Source organism: Hippopotamus amphibius, chromosome 2, assembly GCF_030028045.1.
Source record: "Hippopotamus amphibius kiboko isolate mHipAmp2 chromosome 2, mHipAmp2.hap2, whole genome shotgun sequence".
NCBI lineage: Eukaryota > Metazoa > Chordata > Mammalia > Artiodactyla > Hippopotamidae > Hippopotamus > Hippopotamus amphibius.
Genome location: NC_080187.1, coordinates 96,602,116 through 96,621,833, shown reverse-complemented (window position 1 = coordinate 96,621,833; position 19,718 = coordinate 96,602,116). Strand labels below are relative to the sequence as shown.

Sequence of the window (19,718 nt, the reverse complement as noted above, 5' to 3'; positions counted from 1 at the left end):
CAGGTTAGAGAAAATAAACTTACAATTTAATCATTTAAAAATATTCTAGAATCAGACTTAGTACAGAGGGAGACAAGTACTTAAGTTTCTTCTTTTTTTTAATTGACCAGCATTAATTGGTTGAAATCAAGATAACTTTCTTTTAAGTTCATTTATAATTGCTTTGCTTTTAGTGGCTATCACAAACCTGTCTCCCCAGGTGATTTGTCTTATTTCAATCATAAGTCATCCCTAAATTTACATAGGAATTTTTGGATATTGTTGTAGATATACACTAGGATTTGCTGTGGTTTAATTTTCAAACAGCTTTATTGAGGTGTATAAAATACATCTCTTGTAAGTGTACAGTGATTTTTAGTAAGTTAATAGAATTGTACAATCATTACAGTCTAGTTTTAGAACATTGATAGCAACCTCAAAAGTATTATGCCCATTTGCTGTCAGCCTCTGCTCCCACTCCAGCCCCAGGAAATCATAGGCTGGCTTTTTGTCCCTTTGGATGTGACTTTTCTGTAAATTTCATATAAATATAAGCATGTAATAGTTGGTCTTTTGTGTCTGGCTTTTATTTAGCATAACACTTTGTGGTACCCCTTTTTATTGCTGAATATTATTCCATTATGTGGATATGCCATGTATTTTTTTAGTCATTCACCAGTTGATGGGTATTTAGATTGTTTCTAATTTGGGACCATTATGAATAATGCTACTACAGGCATCTGTATACTTTTTTTTGTGTGTGATTATATATTATCATTTCCCTTGGGGAGATACCTAAGAATGGAACTGCTAGGTCATATGGTAAGTTTGTGTTTAGCTTTTTAGGAAACTGCTAAAATGTCCCAAAGTAGCTGTCACATTCTGTTTCTCCACATCCTTGTTAACAGTTGTTATTACAGTCTTTTTATTTTTTTTTTTTAAGATTTATTTTGTTATTTATTTTATTTTTGGCTGTGTTGGGTCTCCACTGCTGAGCATAGCCTTTCTCTAGTTGTGGCAGGGGGGGCTACTCTTCATTGCGGTGCATGGGTTTCTCATTACAGTGGCTTCTCGTTGTGGAGCACGGGCTCTAGGCGCCCAGCCTTCAGTAGTTGCAGCGTGTGGGCTCAGTGGTTGTGGCTTGCGGGCTCTAGAGTGCAGGCTCAGTAGTTGTGGCACATGGGCTTAGTTGCTTCACAGTATGTGGGATCTTCCCAGCCCAGGGATTGAACCCGTGTCCCCTGCATTGGCAGGCGGATTCTTAACCACTGTGCCACCAGGGAAGGCCTATCAGTCCTTTTTATTATAGCCATTTGGTGAGATTGTAGTGGTATCTTGTTGTAGCTTTAATTTGTATTTTCCTAATGACTAAAAATGTTTAACATCTTTTCATGTGCTTATTAGCCATTTGTATACTTTATTTGGTGAAATATCTATTCAAATCCTTTGACTTTTTTTTTTTAATTGGAATGTTTGTCTCATTGAGTTGTTAGAGTTCTTTATACATTCTAGATACAGATTCTTTATCAGATATATGACTTGCATATATTTTATCAGAGTCTGTGGTTTGTCCTTTCAGTTTCTTAATGGGACCTTTTGAAGAGCAAAAGTTTAGTTTTGACGAAATCTGTATTATCATTTCTTTCGTTTATGAGTCATGCTTTTTGTGTGTTATCTCAGAAAACTTTGGCCAGTCCAAGTCACAGACATGTTCTGTATTTTCCTTTATAGGTTTCATCATCTGAACTCTTATACATAGGTCTATCATATGTTTTGGGTTGATTTTTATGTATGGTTTGAGGTAAAGATCGAAGTACAGTTTCTTTTTTACATATAGATCTAGTTGTTTTAGCATTATTTGTTGCAAAGTCTCTTTTCACAATTGAATTGCACTGGCACCTTTGTGAAAAATCGGTTGACCACAAATGTAAGCGTTTATTTCTCTATTTTCTGTTCTGTTCTGTTGATCAGTATGTCTGTCATTATGCAAGCATAACACTGTACCTTTATATAGCAAGGTGGTGAAAGTCCTACTTTTTGTTTTCAAAATTACTTTGCCTATTCTAGGTCCTTTGCATTCCTATATAGATTTTAGGATCATCTTGTCAATTTCTACCAAAAAAAAAAAAAAAAAAGGAAAAGAAAGGAAAGAAAAGAAAGAAAGAAAAACCTTGTTGGGGTTTTCAGGAAATGACATGAAATCAGACACTGATAAACATGAGTGTCTCCATTTATTTGGATTGTAAGAGTTTCTGTTGGCAGTATTTTTTAGTTTTCAGTGTACAGGTCTCTCACTTTTGTTAAACTTAAATTTCTAAGTATCTTATTTACCTTTTATGATGCTGTTGTGAATGTAATTATCAATTTCATTTTCATGTTGTTACTGGTATATAGGTATAAAATTGATTTTTGTATACTATTCCGCAGCCTTGCTAAACCTTATTTACTTTAATAGTTTTTTTGTAGTTAGAACTAATAAACAAATTCAGCAGAAATACAGGACATAAAATGAAGACACAAAATTCAGTTGCATTTTTATACAAAAACAGTGAACATCCAGAAATGAAATTAAGAAAAAAGTTCCATTTACAATAACATCAAAAAGAATAAAATACAGGGTATGTGGGGAGATGAATTAGGAGTTCGGGATTAACATATACACACTACTATGTATGAAATATATAAACAACAAGGACGTACTCTGTAGCACAGGAAACTATAGGCAATGTTTTGTAATAACCTATAATGGAAAAGAATCTGAAAAAGAATGTGTGTGTGTATCTGATATAACTGAGTCACTTTTCTGTATACTTGAAGCTTACACAGCATTATAAATTAACTAAAAATGGTTAATTAATTTAAAAAATGGTTATTAAAAAAGAATGAAATACTTAGAATTAAACTTAACTAAGGAGGCGAAAGACATCTGCTAACAACTACAAAACATTGCTGAAAAAAAGAAGATGCCAATAAATGGAAGGACATCCCATCTTTATGGATTGGAAGACAGTATTGTTAAGACGCTAGTACTACCCAAAGCAATCTACAGATTGAATGCAATCCCAACAGTATTTTTTGCAGAAATACGAAAACCATTCTGAAATTGATATGGAATCACAAGGGACTCCCCTCATCAGTCTAGCTAAAATTTTATCAATTTTTTTAGATCTTTACAGAGAATGAGCTTTTGGTTTTGCTGATCTTAGTCTGTTAATTTTCTGTTTTCTGTTTTATTGATTTCTGCACTGATTTTTTTAAAAAAATTATTTTCAGCTTGCTTTGGGTTTAATTCACATAAAGCAAATTAAAAGTAAAGTAAATTTTGCTAGGTTGAAAAGTTAGATTATTAATTCAAGGTGTTTCTTTTTTTAAAATAGGCATGTTAAGCTCTAAGTTTTCTTCTAAGAGCTGTATTAGCTGTATTCTATAACTTTTTTCCTTTTCTTTGTTTCTGTTTTTTCTTTTTTTTTATAGCAGTTTCAGGTTTACAGTAAAATTGATAGGAAGGTACATAGATTTCCCATATACCTGCCTCTTCACACATACATAGCCTCCCCCATTATCAACATCGGTCATCAAAATGGTACTTTTTTTTTCAACCTAGGGTGAACCTACGTTGACACATGGTACTTGCCCAAAGTTCGTAGTTTACCCAAGAGTTTACTCTTGGTATGTGTGTTCATGGGTTTGGACAGATGTCTAATGACATATATTCATCATTGTAACATACAGAGTATTTTTCCTGCCATAAAAAATCCTCTGTGTTGTGCCCATTCATTGCCTGCCCCACCATAACTTTGATACATTCCAATTTTGTTTTCATTTGGTTCAGTTTTTAAAATTTAACCATGTCTTTGAATCATGGATTGTTTAGAAGTGTGTGGTTTAATTTCTTTTTTTAAAAAATAAATTTATTTTTTGGCTGCATTGGGTCTTTGTTGCTGTGCATGGGCCTTCTCTAGTTGTGGCAAGTGAGCAGGGGCTACTCTTTGTTGTGGTGCTGTGGCTTCTCGTGGAGCACAGGCTCTAGGTGTGTGGGCTTCAGTAGTTGTGGCATGTGGGTCAGTAGTTGTGGCACATGGGCTTAGTTGCTCCTTGGCATGTGGGATCTTCTCGGATCAGGGATTGAACCCATGTCCCATGCATTGGCAGGCAAATTCTTAATGACTGTGCCACCAGGGAAGTTCCTTAATTTCTAAATGAGGATTTCTCAGAATCTCTCTGTGATTCGTTTCTAACTTAATTCCATTGTGGTAGGGGAACATATACTTTGGGTGACTTTATGCTTTTATGGTTATTAACATGTCTTATGGGTTAGCATATGGTTTGTGTAAATCAGTTTCAGTGTGCCCTTGTAAAGAATATGTATTCTGCTGTTTGCAGAGTGTTCTGTAAATGTTAGATTAAATTGATTGACATGGGTGTTCAAGTGTTCTATATCCTTGCTAATGTTAAGTCTAGTTCTATCAGTTATTGAAAGTGAAGATTGAAGTCTCCAACTCTATTGTTGAATTCTGGTTTGAGTTCTGTCAGTTTTTGCTTCGTGTGTTTTGGGGCTGTGTTAGAGTTGTATACATTTATAATTGTTTTGTCTTCCTTTTGTATTGACTGATTTATCACTATGAAATGTCCCTCCCTCTACTAATGTTTCTTAAAGTGTATTTTGTTTTGCATTAATATTGCCACTACAGTTCTCTTATTCTTACCACTTGTGTGACATATCTTTTTCCATCCTTTTACTTTCAAACTACTATGTCCTTCAATCTCAACTGTGTTTTGTAGAGATAGCATATATTTAGATCTTGCTTTTTTGTTGTTGTTTCAAAAATTCGTCTGATAATTCCTGCCTCTTGATTGGAGTGTTTAGTTCGTTCATGTACAATGTGATTATTGTTGTGGTTGGATTTACATTGGCTGTTTTGCTATTTCTTTTCTATACTTCACGTGTTTTTTGTTTACCTGTTATTCCATTAATTGATTATTCTTAACCATACTTTTTTAGTTATTTTACTAATGGTTGCTGTAACAATTAAAAAATGAATCTTATTACAGTATACTTCAGGTCAATACTGAATTAATTCCAGTAAAATATAGTAAAGTTTTCATCCCCTTTCTTTTTACTTTAATGTTTTCAAAGTGGTAAAATATACATAGGATAAAATTTACCATTTTAATAATTTTTAAATATACAGTTCTGTGGTATTAAGTGCATTCACATTTGTGCAACCATCACTACCATCCATTTCCAGAACTTTTTTCATCTTCCCATATTGAAACTCTATTCCTGGTAAACAGTAATTCCACATTTCCCCCTCCTCCCAGCCTCTGGCAACCACCATTTTACTTTCTTTCCCTATGAATTTGATTATTGTGGAAACACAATTTTTGCCCTTTAGTGATAGACTTAATTCACTTAGAATGTCTTCAGGGTTCTTCCATGTTACAGCATGTACCAAAATTTGCTTCCTTTTTAAGGCTGAGTAATATTTCATTGCAGGTATATATTATAGTTCATTTATCCATTCATAGTTGATGGACACTTGGGTTGCATCCACTTTTTGGGTTGCTTTTGCTTACTGTGAATAGTCCTGCTGTGAACTATTTAGTGTGCAAATACCTGTTTGAGTCCCTGCTTTTGATTCTTTTGTGTATATACCCCAGAGTGGAATTACTGGATCATGTGGTAGTTTTGTGTTTAATTTTTTGAGAAATTGCTTTCTTGGGGCGGGGGAGGGGGGAGATTGCCATGTGATTTTTCACAGTGGCTGCACCATTTTACATTTCCATCAGCAATACATAAGGGTTTTGATTTTCCCACGTTTTGGCCAACGCTTCCTTTTTTCTGTTTTGTTTTGTTCTGTTTTGTTTTTTTTGGTGATAGCTGTCCTGAAAAGTGCAAAGTGGTGTCTCATGGTTTTGATTTGTCTCTCTCTAATGACAAATGATGTTGAGTACCTTTTAATATATTCATTGGCTGTTTATTGTAACTTCTTTGGAGAAACATCTGTTGAAATTCTTTGCCCATTTTAAAACCAGGTAATTTTTTCTTTTTGTTGTTGAGTTGTAGGAGTTCTGTATATACAGGCGACCCTTGAACATTATGGGTTTGACCTGCACAGATCCACTTATACATGCATGTTTTTCAGTAGTCACTACTATAGTACTACACTCTCTGTGGTTGGTTGAATTCCCAGATGTGGAACTGCAGTTATGGAGGGCTGACTGTTAAATTATACTCAGATTTTTGACAGATGGTCAGTTCCTGCATTGCAGGGGTCAGCTGTATTCTGAATATCAATCTCTTGTTATGTATATGATTTGCAAATATTTTCTCTCATTATGTGGGTTGCCATTGTACTCTGTTGATGGTGTCCTTTGATGTCCAAAAGTTTTTACTTTTCATGAAGTCCAGCTTAACTATTTTTCTTTTGTTGCCTGTGCTTTTGGTGTCATATGCAAGAAATCATTGCCAAATCCAAAGTCATTAAGTTTTTTCCCTTTGTCTTTCTTATAAGAATTTTATAGTTTTAGCTTATATTTAGGTCTGTGATCCATTTTGAGTTAATTTTGTATATGGTGTAAGATAAGGATAAAATTTTTTTTTTTCCATGTGGATATTCAGTTTTCCCAGTGCAATTTGTTAAACACTGCCCTTTCCCCCCATTGAATGGTTTTGGCACCCTTGTTGAAAATCATTTGGCCACATATATGAGAGTTTAGTCCTGGGCTCTCTGTTGTATTCCATTGTTGTGTGTGTCAGTCTATGCCAGTGTAGTATTATTTTGATTACTAAAGCTTTGAAGTAAGTTTTGAAATCAGCGTGAGACCTCCAACTTTCCTCTTTTTCAAAATTGTTTTGGCTCTTTGGGATCCCTTGAGATTCCATATTTTAGGATGAATTTTCATTTTTCTGCAAAAAACTCGTGGTGTAATTTTGATAGGGTTTGCATTGAATCTGTAAATTGCTTTGGGTAGTGTTGACATCTTAACATTGTTTTCTCATCACTGTTTTTTGTTTTTTTTTTTTTGTAAAATTTATTATTTACTTGGTTGTGCCAGGTCTTAGTTGCAGCAGGTGTGCTCCTTAGTTGAGGCTCATGGGCTCCTTAGTTGCAGCTTGCCGGCTCCTTAGTTGTGGCATGTGAACTCTTGGTTGTGACATGCATGTGGGATCTAGTTCCCTAACCTGGGCCCCTGCGTTGGGAGCACGGAATCTTAACCACTGCACCACCAGGGAAGTCCCTTAACATTGTTTTTTAACCTATGAGCATGAGATGTTTTTTCCCTTGGTACATGCATCTTCTTTATTTCATCAGTATTTTGTAGTTTTCAACATACAGGTCTTTCACTTTCTTGGTTAAGTTTAATTCTAAGTATTTTATTCTTTTCAGTGCTGCTATAAATGAAGAGAGATTTTCTTAATTTTATTTTTAGATGTTCATTACATAGAAGTGCAACTGATTTTTGTGTGTTGATATTGCATCCTGCAACTGTGCTAAGTCGTTAATCACTTCCAACAGTTTTATGTGGAATCTATAGGATTTTCTACATAAAAGATCATGTTTTCAGAGAACAGAGATAATTCTACTTCTCTTTCAATTTGGATGCCTTTTATGTCTTTTTCTTGCTAATTGCCCTGGCAGGGACTTCTAATATTATTTTGAATGGAGGTAGTGAAAATGAGCATCCTCGTCTTGTTTGTGATGTTAGAGAAAAAGCTTTTCAGTTTTTCACCATCAAGTATGATATTGACTGTAAGTTTTTTATATATTGCTTTTATTACATTGAGGTAATTTTCCTCTATTCCTAAATTGTTGAATGTTTTTTGTCATGAAAGGGTGTTGAGTTTTGTCAAATGCTTTTTTCTGAATCAACTAAGATGGTCATGTGGTATTTTTCTTTTATTCTGTTAATGTGGTATATTGCATTGATTTTTCTTCTGTTGAGCTATCCTTGCATTCCAGGAATAAATCTCACTGGTTTATAATCCTTTTCATAATGCTGTTAAATTTGGTTTGCTAGTATTTTGTTGAGGTTTTTTGCATATATATTCTTTAGGGATGTTGACCCATAGTTTTCTTTTCTTGTAAGTCTTTGCCTGGCTTTAGTATCAGGGTAATGCTGACCCCATAGGATGAGTTACTAAGTGGTCCCTTTTCAGTTTTTTGAAAGCGTTTGAGGAGGATTGGTGTTTATTTCAAATGCTTGACAGAATTCACTAGTGAAATCATATGGACTTCTTTTTGGGATGTTTTTGATTACTGATTTAATCTTATAAGTTTATTCAGATTTTCTGTTTCTTCAATATTTACTTGTGGAATTTGTCCATTTTATTTCAGTTTTCTGATTGGTCAGGATACAATTGTTCAGAGTATTCTCTCTTTTTTTTGGCTGTGTTGGGTCTTTGTTGCTGCATGGGCTTTCTCTAGTTGTGATGAGTGGGGGCTACTCTTTGTTGCAGTGTGTGGGCTTCTCATTGCAGTGGATTCTCTTGTGGAGCACAAGCTCTAGGCGCTTGGGCTTCAGTAGTTGCAGCACATGGACTCAGTAGTTGTGGCGTGCGGGCTTCAGTAGTTGCAGCATGCAGGTTCAGTAATTGTGGCGTGCAGACTTCAGTAGTTGCAGCACGTGGGTTCAGTAGTTGTGGCATGTGGGCTTAGTAGTTGTAGCTGGCGGGCTCTAGAGCACAGGCTCAGTAGTTGTGGTGCATGGGCTGGTTGCTCCACGACATGTGAGATCTTCCCAGAGCAAGGATCGAAACTGTGACCCCTGCATTGGCAGGTGGAATTCTCAATCACTGTGTCTCCAGGGAAGTCCCCTTAGGTGCTTTCTTTGAGGTATTGTCCTGCATGTTATGTCTGTATATTACAAACCCAATAGTACAGTTTATCTTAGTTTTAAAAGTTATTCTTTTACAAATGCTGATATATTTTAGAGAAATTAGAAGAAAAAGTAAAAATACATGTATTCAGTCTTATATTTATCCATTTACCATTTCTTGTGCTCTGTGTTTCTTTCTTTGGATTTGAGTTACCATCTTTCTCAGTAGCTCCCCAAATCACCCCCTGGTTCAGTGATTTGCTAGGAAGACTCACACTGTATACCATATAGTAATACTCATGACTGATTTATTACACCAAAAGAATACAAAGGAAATCTGCCAAAGGAAAAAGGTTTAGTGGGCAAAATCTGGAGGAACCAGCTGCAAGCTTCACATAGTCCTCTTTCAGTGTAGTCACATATGATGTACTTATTTTCTCCAGCATCAAATTGTGACAACATTTGTGCAATGTTGAATACCAGGGAAGCTCATTATAGACCTAGTCCCCAAGGTTTTTATTGGGGGCTTTGAGCCCAGCACATGTCATATTTCACATTCTCTGAAAGAAATGAGTGTTTCAGCATAAGCCATTTGATTTGTATAAACAGTTTAGGCACAGTCAGCCACTCTAATCAGTTAAGAAATGGTGGGAACCCTCCCCAAATCCAAGTTTCCAAGTGCCAGCTCAGGACCAACCTTGCAGGCAGGTGTGTTTTTTAGTACTGCAGTCTTAGGCCTGTTATGTTAATTTTTCTGCATACCATTTGATGTCATTTCCTTTTTTTCTGAGGGATTTCTTTTAGTATTTCTCATAAGGCAGGTTTGCTAAGAACAAATTCTTTTAGTCTTTGTTTATCTGGAACTGTCTTTGCTTTGTCTATAGTTTCAAAGGATAGTTTTCCTGAATATAAAATTCATGATTGACAGTTTTTCTCTTTTAGCATTTAACTATGTCCTTTCATTGCCTTCTGGTCTCCATTGTTTCTCACAAGAAGTCAGTCATTAATTATATTTTTGTTCTCTTGTATGTGATTGCTTGTTTTACCTATGTTCTTTTCTAAGTGTTACACCTTTTATTTTAGTTTTTACTTATTGGCTGCATTAGGTCTTCGTTGCTGCATGTGGGCTTCCTGTAGTTGCAGAGAGTGGGGGCTGCTCTTCATTGCAGTGTATAGGCTTATTGCAGTGGCTTCTCTTGTTGCGGAGCATGGACTCTAGGCGAGTGGCCTTCAGTAGTTGTGGCACGTGGCCTCAATAGTCGTGGCTTGCGGGCTCTAGAATGCAGGCTTAGTAGTTGTGGCACACAGGCTTAGTTGCTCTGAGGCATGTGGGATCTTCCCGGACCAGGGCTCAAACCCATGTCCCTGGCATTGGCAGGCAGATTCTTAACCACTTCACCCCCAAGGGAAGCCCTTACCTATATTCTTTTAACATTTTCTTGTGGACTTTAAGTAGTTTGTGTAGTGTATGTATACATGTGTTTATTAAGCATTCCGAATCTGGGGCTTAATGTCTGTCATAGAACTTGGAACATTTGTAATCATTATTTATTCAAATATTTTTTTATTCTGTGTGCCATCTCCTGGAACTTCCCATTATACATATATTGGTGCATTTGATGTCCTGTAGGTCTCTGAGGCTCTCTTCACTTCAATCTTTATTTTCTGTTTTTTAGATTGCTTAATTTTATTGAATTGTTTTCATGTTTTTTGATTGTTCTGTCATCTCAAATCTGCTGTGGAGTCTATATAATGAAATTTTCAGTTGTTGTACTTTTAAACTGTAGAATTTCTAGAATTGGTTCTGTTTTATTGATTTTACTTTTCTGAGATTCCCTGCTTGTTTAGGTGTCATCATATTTTCTTTTCATTATTTAAACATACTTTTCTTTACTCCTTTAATATATCTATCATGACTGATTTGAAAGTTTGCCTGCTGTTCTGGGCCCACCCACAGATAAAGTCTTTTTCCTTCAGTCAGGGTCACTGATTGTATATCTTCTAATATTTTGTTGATGATTGGACATTTTGGATAATTTATTATAACAACTCTAGAGTCTTTTTGTTTGTTTTGTTTTCTGAGGGTCGTTGTTGCTGATTTTTTTGTTTTAGTATTGTTTTTTAGTAAGTTGCTTGGATTTAATCTGCAAAACTTATTTCCCCTACAATGTGCAGCCACTGACTAATGTCTCTGCTTATTTTTTCTTATTTTTATTTTTACTATGGCTTCCTAGGGATTGCCTCTATGTCTGCGTAGTGAATGTTTAGATGTTCAAACATCTTGAGCCAGTGAGACATCCGTTCTCTGTCTATTGTGGGATGAAACGTGAGTTGGGGAGTACAGGCAAAGTTCAGGACGTTTTTACTTCCTGCCAGGCCCTTCTGGAACTTCCTTGAGAATAGAGCCCCAGTAGCCAGTGATGTGTGGGGAGCTTGGCCTTTCAGTGCTCTTAGCTGTGCATGTACACAGCCTCCCTGACAGACAGGGTTGAATGGAAAGTTTGGGTGCTTCAGGGTTTTTCCTCTTGATAAGTTCTGCCTCCCATTGAGCCAAGGATGTGTGGCAAGCTTATCCGTTCCCTCTTTGACTCTCTGGTTTCCAGGATTTTCCTGTTAAATTTCTTGCTCGTTGAGGGATGTGCTGCTTGTCCAAAGCAGGTCTGCAAACTCTGGCTAGCAACACTGTCAGCTTTTTCTGTTCATTTTCTAAGAATTTGCCACTTTAACAATGCTGCAGGCTGTATTGTGCTCTGCTCCATATCAAGGCAGCCTACCTTTAACAGCAAAGCGGCTGGTTTTTCACTAATAGCCCCACCCCGGTGGCACTACTGCCTACCAAGCTCTGGTGAGGGGATGGGAACAGTCCTGGCAAGAACATCATTTATTGCCACTGTTCTTATCTGAGGTCCAGCAGTTTTTCATGAGTAAAATATTCTTAATTTGTATGCCATCAGTCACTTTCCAAATATAGTACAGTTGATCCTTGAACTACACAGGGGTGAGGGGCACTGACCCTCTCTGTGATCAAAAATTTGTGTATAACTTTACAGTCAGCCCTCTGTATCCACGTTTCCACATCCATGGGTTCAACCAACCACAGATTGAGACATACTGTAGTACATATTTACTGAATAAAATCTGCATGTGAGTAGACCTGTGCAGTTCAAACCTGTATTGTTCAAGGATCAGCTGTATTTGAAATGTCTGACAGTTTTGTTCAATGAGTTTTATGGTTGTTTTGAGGGGAAAGGGTTTGGCAGTCTTTTTACTTTCATTGTTGAAATTCCTTGTCATTTAACTTTTGCTTGGCAATTTTATGATTCCCTAAGTCTTAATGGGGTAAAACTGATCAAGTTGGCTATTTGTGTCATATTTCACAGTCATATATTTAGAGGAAATAATTCCTTAAGTTTTCTCTTCAAGCACATGTAACTGTTGATGCACTTGCTGGTTTTTTAAAGCAAGACTGAGCTGTATGGTTTTGTGCGTGTTTGTGTGTGTGTGTGAGAGAGAGAGAGAGAGAGAAGTGGTAGGGAGAATATGTTTGCAGCTTGATTATAGCACAGTATTCAGTAGTGTTTGGGTCTCATTTTTCTTACATTTTCATGATTGTTATCACTTACTTTGAAAACAAGATTCACTACCCTCACCTCTGCTGCCATCATCAGTATCGCTTGGTTTGTTTTTTTTTTAGAAGATTTATTTATAATTTTTGTATTTATTTATGTCTGCGTTGGGTCTTCGTTGCTGCTTGCTGGCTTTTTCTAGTTGTTTCGAGCGGGGGCTACTCTTCATTTTGGTATGTGGGCTTCTCAGTGCGGTGGCTTCTCTTGTTGCAGAACACGAGCTCTACATGAGCGGGCTTCAGTAGTTGTGGCGCATGGACTCAGTAGTTGTGGCTTACGGGCTCTAGAGCACAGGCTCAGTAGTTGTGGTGCACGGGCTTAGTTATTCCGCGGCATGTGGGATCTTCCCAGACCAGGGCTCGAACCCATGTCCCCTGCATTGGCAGCCGGATTCTTAACCACTGCTCCACCAAGGAAGTTCCAGTATCACTTGTTTTTGAAGCACAAGGGTGGTAGAATTTTTGTTCACTTTTTTCACCATCAGTCACATGAAATATAAATCCCATTGACCTTAAAACTAAAACCTTAAAAGAGAACAAATACAAACTAACAAGTATTGAGTGCATATTGTATGTCAGTTTCTATTTAAGTTTATTATATATGTTATTTCGTGCAATCCTTATAGTAACTTTGGGAGATTGGTCTTAGTTCTGTTTTCCAAATGGGAAAAGTGAGGCTCAGATAAAGTAATTGTGTGGCCTAGAGGAAATTGTTTAATAAATGGCGGAGCTGAGATTCAAACCCACACTTAATGCCAAAGCTGATTTTGTGGAGATTGTCTCATGCTACTTCTCATATAAAGTAAGAACCATAAAACTTGAAACAATCTGTTGGAAAACAACTGACTTAAGTAAAGCCATATTCAAACAGTTTTATTTAGACTTAAAGATTGTTTAATAAATACTCACTAAATTTCAAGCAGTGTCTAGAAACTTTTCATATATTCTGTTTAAATGAAATGATACTGTTAAGTAGAATGGATTTCTTTCCATTTTTGACATTTCCATAAGCCTGGATTCCAATTCTGATGCTGAACTGACAGAAGACTTTTGAAACTGAACTGGGAAGATGGCTATAGGAAGAAGAAAAGTCTTAAAACATGAATGTATATTTAAAACCAGAAAAATGTATTGTTTAGTGAATTTTTAAATGTTTACTGTTTTTCTGGAATAGGGGAATTAGGTGGTCTCCCTGAGTCTATTTTCCAGTTAACTGATTCTATTTCTTTAAGTCCACCTTAAAAAAATATTAACAAAGTTTTATAAAAAAAATCTTTCTGAAGTTCTATTATTTGTTTTTTCTTTATATGGTATATAAATAGTATGTACTAGTGAAGACTGTAAGTCAAATAGTACATAAGACTTGGAGTCTTTGTTATTGATATCATGATGTGCTGTTGAGGTATGTTGGTCTGTGACCTACAGTTCACACTTAACTGTATGCTAGGAAATAGAGGTAAACTATAAAGATTGCTTACCTTCAGCTCTGTACAGTTTGTAGAAATTTCCACCTCTAATTATGTCCAATTGTGTACATACATAGGACTTAACTGATGCTTCTCTAGTTTGATTTCCTTAATTCAAGAGATTTAAGTATTGTTTCCCAATTTAAGAATACAACCAACCCATTTTCTTTATAAAGTTTTATATAAAGTTTAAAACATATAGAACACCTGGATACCACCTAGAATCAACAATTGTTAGCATTTTTTTTTATAATTTATTTGCTTGGGTGTATATGTCTGTGCATGTATATTTGTGGGAACTCTTTGCAAGTTGGAGACATCAAGATGCTTCACTAGTACCTAACTACTTAGTGTGCATCTTCTAAAAATGATTTTCATATGCATAGCCATAATATGAAAATTAATAATTCCATAATATATTCTTCTATGGACTTTGACTTGAAAATGTCCCCAGTATTCCTCAGATTAGTTGCATAGCCTTTTTCTTATTTTAAAACAAAGATATACTCAAGGATCATGCATTCCATTGGATTGCTATATCTTAACCTAGAGATTATCTTTTTTTTTTAAGCTCTTTATTGGAATATAATTGCTTTACACTCTTGTACCAGTTTTTGAGGTACACCAAAGTCAATCAGCTGTATTTATACACATACCTCTATATTCCCTCCCTCCTGCGACTCCCCCCCACCCTCCCTGTCCCAGCTCTCTAAGGCATCACCCATCATCGAGTTGATCTCCCTTTATTGTACAGCAGCTTCCCACTAGCTATCTGTTTTACAGTTGGTAGTGTAAATATGTCTATGCTGCTCTCTTACTTCATCGCAGCTTCCCCTTTGCCCACCCCCCCCAACCTCGTGTCCTCCAGTCCATTCTCTGCATCCTTATTCTTGTCTTGTCACTGGATTTATCAGTACCATTGTTATCTCTTAACCTAGGATAGTCTTCCCTCCCTCTTTTACTCTCAGTTATCCAATGCATAGATTTATTTTGTTTTTAATAATTAGGCCACTTTTCTTGAAGACGACCTTCACGCTGCGGATTTGTTTAGTTGTTAATGTTTTCCTTGAATCCACTATATTTCTTGTAAACTGAAAGTTGTGTTTAAAAGTTTGATTAGATTAAGGTTAAGCATATCTAGTGTAAATACTTTATGGATGATTTTGTGTTCATGAAATTAATTTTAAAAGTTTCCATTCAAGAGTACTTGTTAATTGAGGTTACATTGCACAGGGTAAAGAATAGTAACATGGTAGGAGAGAAACAGCCTGGTTTCAAAAGCTGGAAAGTGGGAATCAGGTATTTCTCAAATATTACTCATTTTGTGTAGGAAAGAAAGAAAATAGCCTAAGTTTATTGGCTGTCCTCTTCCTGTACATGCAGGTGATCATCTCAGTTTAATGCCAGGAGTATTGGTGTTGAGATTGTGTCGTCAGTCTCAGTCAGTAGTTGCTACCCTTAGGGAAGCTTGCACTTCGGAATTCAAGGAATGTTTGAAGCATGGAGTTAATTATTCATCACTACTGACATGGTATCAGTAGAAGAAATTGCATGTTACTGATAAAAATGCCCTGTGTCTACTTTGAAAATAATACCTAATGGATTATCAACAATTAATCAGAAAACCATTTTTGAAAATCATCTCATACATACTAGTAATCTTCCCTGCCTTTGGAAATAGTATTCAGTATACTTAAATGATGGCCTATTTGGGGTTTTTTTTTTTTTTAATGTACATTGATGTTTTGATCTTAAGTGAATATTGACAGGTGTGTATACTGAGATAATGACTATTCCAATCAGGATTCAGAATATTTTCATCATTCCAGAAAGTTCCCTGTGCCCACTTCTAGTCAGTCTGGTTCTTCTCCCCCTTCAGGTATCTGGTGGTCCAAGCCCTATACTGCCAGAGAATTGCGCTGATCTTGTCATTGCTTAAGCTGTAGCAGAAAGCAATATGTTACTGGTGTCTTAAGTAGGAATTTAGAATAAATTATGTCAAGGAAACATTTAGAAGTTTTATTCTGTAGTATTTCTAATAATATGATCATGAGACATTAAAATAATAAAACAGCAACAAATATTGACAGTGCTTATTGAGCGCTAAGCACTCTGCCAAGTGCTGTATTATTTATTTAATTTTTGCAGAACCTACCAATGAGGTAGGTTCAGTTGTTAGATTTATTTTAAAGATGCAGAAACTGAAGCATAGGAGAAATTGGTTTGTTCAAAACTATTAAATGGCAGAGCAAGTATTTGAACCTTGCATTCAGATTTCAGAGCCTATATTCTTAACCACTATATTATATTCCCTGTTAGTAATGTGGGCTGAGTAGACCTTCTTGAGCTGGTTGGGGAATCTAATCGCTAGTTACAGCAAATTTTCCTATAGGAACAAAAGAACCCCAGTAATCAACTTAAAAAGACAGATATTGGGATAGTACCTCTTTGAAAGTTGGTGATCGCAGTTAAAAAAAATAGTCAATGCATTTGAATAGATATTTATCCAAAGATGATGTAAGATAACGAATAACCACATGAAAAGATGCTCAACATGATTTGTTCATTAGGGAAATGTGAATGAACCACAAGATACTACCACCCTCACTAGAATGGCTACCATTAAAAAGACAGTAGCAAGTGTTGACAAAGTGGAAAAATTAGAATTCTTGTGAGCTGCTGGTGGGAATATATAATAAAATAGTTCAGTCACTGTGGAAAACAGTTTAACAGTTCCTCAAAAAGTTAAACACAGAGTTATCATATGACCTAGCAATTCCATTCCTAGGTATATAGACAAAAGAATTGATAACAGGTATTTAAACAGAAACTTGTGCATGAACATTCATAGCAGCATTTTTCACAATAGCCAAAAGGTGTAAACAATCCAACATCCATCAACAGATGAATGGATAACCACAATGTAGTATATCAATACAAAGGAATATTTTTCAGTCATAACAGGAATGAAGTATTGATACATGCTACACCATGGATGAACCTTAGAAGATTATGCTAGATAGAAGAAGTCAGACATGAAAGGCCACATATCATATAATTCTGTTTATATGAAATCTCCAGAATAGGCAAATCCGTAGAGTCAGAAAGTCGATTATTGGTTGCTGGAGGAGCTGGGGGTGGGGGAGGGGAGGGAATGGAGAATGACTTCCAGTAGATGCAGAGTGTCTTACTAGAGTGATTAAAAAAATGCTCTGGAGTTATATAGTGGTGATGATTGCACAACTCTGAATACACTGAAGCCCAGTAAATTAGACACTATAAAAAGTAAAAAATAAACTTTAAAAGTTGACAGTTTATCAGACATAATATACACATATAACTACTTGAAAAATGTAGAGTGGAATTTTCTGAAGGCTGATATAAGGAACTGTTGATACTGTGTGGTAATCGAGGGGAAAGATGAGTTGTTTAATCAAATAAGCTTGGGAAATATACATACTGTATCTATTGAAGATTTACAGTGTACATCAGCCTATGAAAGATTGGCTAAAGCTCTGTGGTAAAGAAACCTGTTCAATTTTAACACAGGATTTTTGCAACTAGATTGGTCTCCAGCCCTTTAAATAAATAATCATCCATTCTACAGAACCTACTTCGGTATATCCAGCATGGAAACCACGGGTCACGTTACTAAAATTTTAGTTTATTAACACTTAAGTAAAATAAAACCAGTTCCTTACACTAGCCACATTTCAAACTGCTTGTAGTGCCAGAAAGTGGATATCCAGTTGTTCCAGCATCATTTGTTGAAAAGACTAACTGTCCTCCATTGTGTTGCCTTTGCTGCTTTGTCAAAAGTCAGTTGACTGTATTTATGTGTGTCTGTTTCTGGGCTCTCTATTCTGTTTCATTGATCTATTTTCTGTTCTTTTGTCAATATCACACTGTCTTCATTACTGTATCTTTATAATAAGTCTTGAAGTTGGGTGGTGCCAGTCTTTCAACTTAGTTTGTTTCCTTCAATATTGAGTTGGCCGTACTGGGTCTTTTGCTTCCATGTAAAACTTAGAACCAGTTTGTCAATATCTATAAAATAACTTGCTGTGATTTTGATTGGGATTGTGTTGAATCTGTAGATCAAGTTGGGAAGAACTGAACATCCTGATGGTATTGAGTTTTTTAATCCATGCATTTGGAATGTCTCTCCATTTATTTATTCTTTTTAAATTTTGTTCATTGAAACTTTGTAGTTTTCCTCATATAGGTCTTACACATATTTTGAATTTATACCTAAATATTTTTTGTTGAAAGTTCCACTTGTTCATTGCTATCATATAGGAAAGCAGTGACTTTCATGTATTAACATTGTATCCTGCAGCCTTGCTATAATCACTTACTATTTCCACAAGTTTTGTTGTTGTTGATTATTTCTGATTTTCTGTATGGGCAGTCATGACATCTAAGAACAAATTGTATTTCTTCTCATTCTCTGTATCTCTTATTTCCTTTTCTTGTGTTATTGCATTAGCTAGAACTCCCAGTATGATTTTGAAGAGGAAGGGTGAGAGGGAATATCCTTAATCTTGTTCCTGATTTTATCAGGAAAACTTCTAGTTTCTTCCAGTGAGTGTGTTATTAGCTATAGGTTTTTGTAGATGTTCTTTTTCAGGTTGAAGAAGTTCCCCTCCGTTTCTAGTTTGCTAAGAGTTTTTGTCATGAACGTGTGTTGGATTTTGTCAAATTCTTTTTTGCATCTATTGATAGGATCATGTGATTTTTTTTTTCCTTTAGCCTGTTGATGTGATGGTGGATTATATTAATTTTCAGATGTTGAATCAATCCTGCAGCTCTGTAATAAATGCCACTTGATTATACTGTATGATTCTTTTTATACATTGTTGGATTTGATTTGCTAATATTGTATTCATGTGATTTTTTTTTTTCCTTTAGCCTGTTGATGTGATGGTGGATTGTATTAATTTTCAGATGTTGAATCAATCCTGCAGATCCGTAATAAATGCCACTTGATTATACTGTATGATTCTTTTTATACATTGTTGGATTTGATTTGCTAATATTGTATTCAGAATTTTTGCATCTATGTGCATGAGAGATATTGGTTTGTCATTTTCTTATAATGCCTTTTCTGGCTTTAGTATTAAGGTGATACTGGCCTCAGAGAAGGAGTTAGTAGTCTCTGCTTTTATCTTCTGGAAGAGACTGTAGAAAATTTGTATAATTTCTTTCTTAAATGTTTGGTAGACTCCACCAGTGAACCCATCTGGGCCTGGTCCTTTCTGTTTTTCAAGGTTGTTAATTATTGATTTAATTTCTTTAATAGATATAGGCTTATTCAAATTATCTTTCTTTATGGTTCTTTTTAGCTGATTTGCTCGGACTGTTTAAACTCATTTAAATTTGGATTATATTATCTTTTATTATACTTTACTAAAATATTGTCAGAATACTCCATGATGTTATCTTAAATTTTACTTTTTATGAGATATTAATAAAATAAAACTGTTTCCTTCCAGCCTAGTGTGTTAATCGTAACCTACAAGGAACCTGCAAAATCATCTTCTCAGTTTGGATCCTATAAGCAAGCTGAATGGAGGCCAGATAGTACCATGATAGCTGTGTCAGTAAGTAGATTTTTCAACTTTAATGGTGTTTTCTTATGAAATCATTACACTGCATTTAAATTTGATTCTCTTAGATGAGATCCTTTCACTTTTTCACACCCATTAGTATTTACCATCTGTGATAGGAATTACTGTACTGATTCTTCTATTCAGGTTACTCCTGCTGTATCTTCTTTCTTGATTCTTCTACTTCCTCCCATCCCTAAATGATGCCTATATGCTTTT

At 35.6% G+C, this 19,718-nt stretch overlaps 1 protein-coding gene across 4 annotated transcripts in view; it reads left to right on the top strand.

The window, feature by feature from the left end:
* RIC1 (RIC1 homolog, RAB6A GEF complex partner 1) overlaps positions 1 to 19,718 on the top strand; it is a 129,000-nt gene that overhangs the window by 6,455 nt on the left and 102,827 nt on the right. For all 4 annotated transcript variants that reach the window (XM_057720553.1, XM_057720554.1, XM_057720555.1 and 1 more), the window contains exon 2: positions 19,386 to 19,493. In XM_057720553.1, coding sequence (XP_057576536.1) covers positions 19,386 to 19,493 — 108 coding nt within the window. The remainder of the gene's footprint in view (positions 1 to 19,385; positions 19,494 to 19,718) is intronic.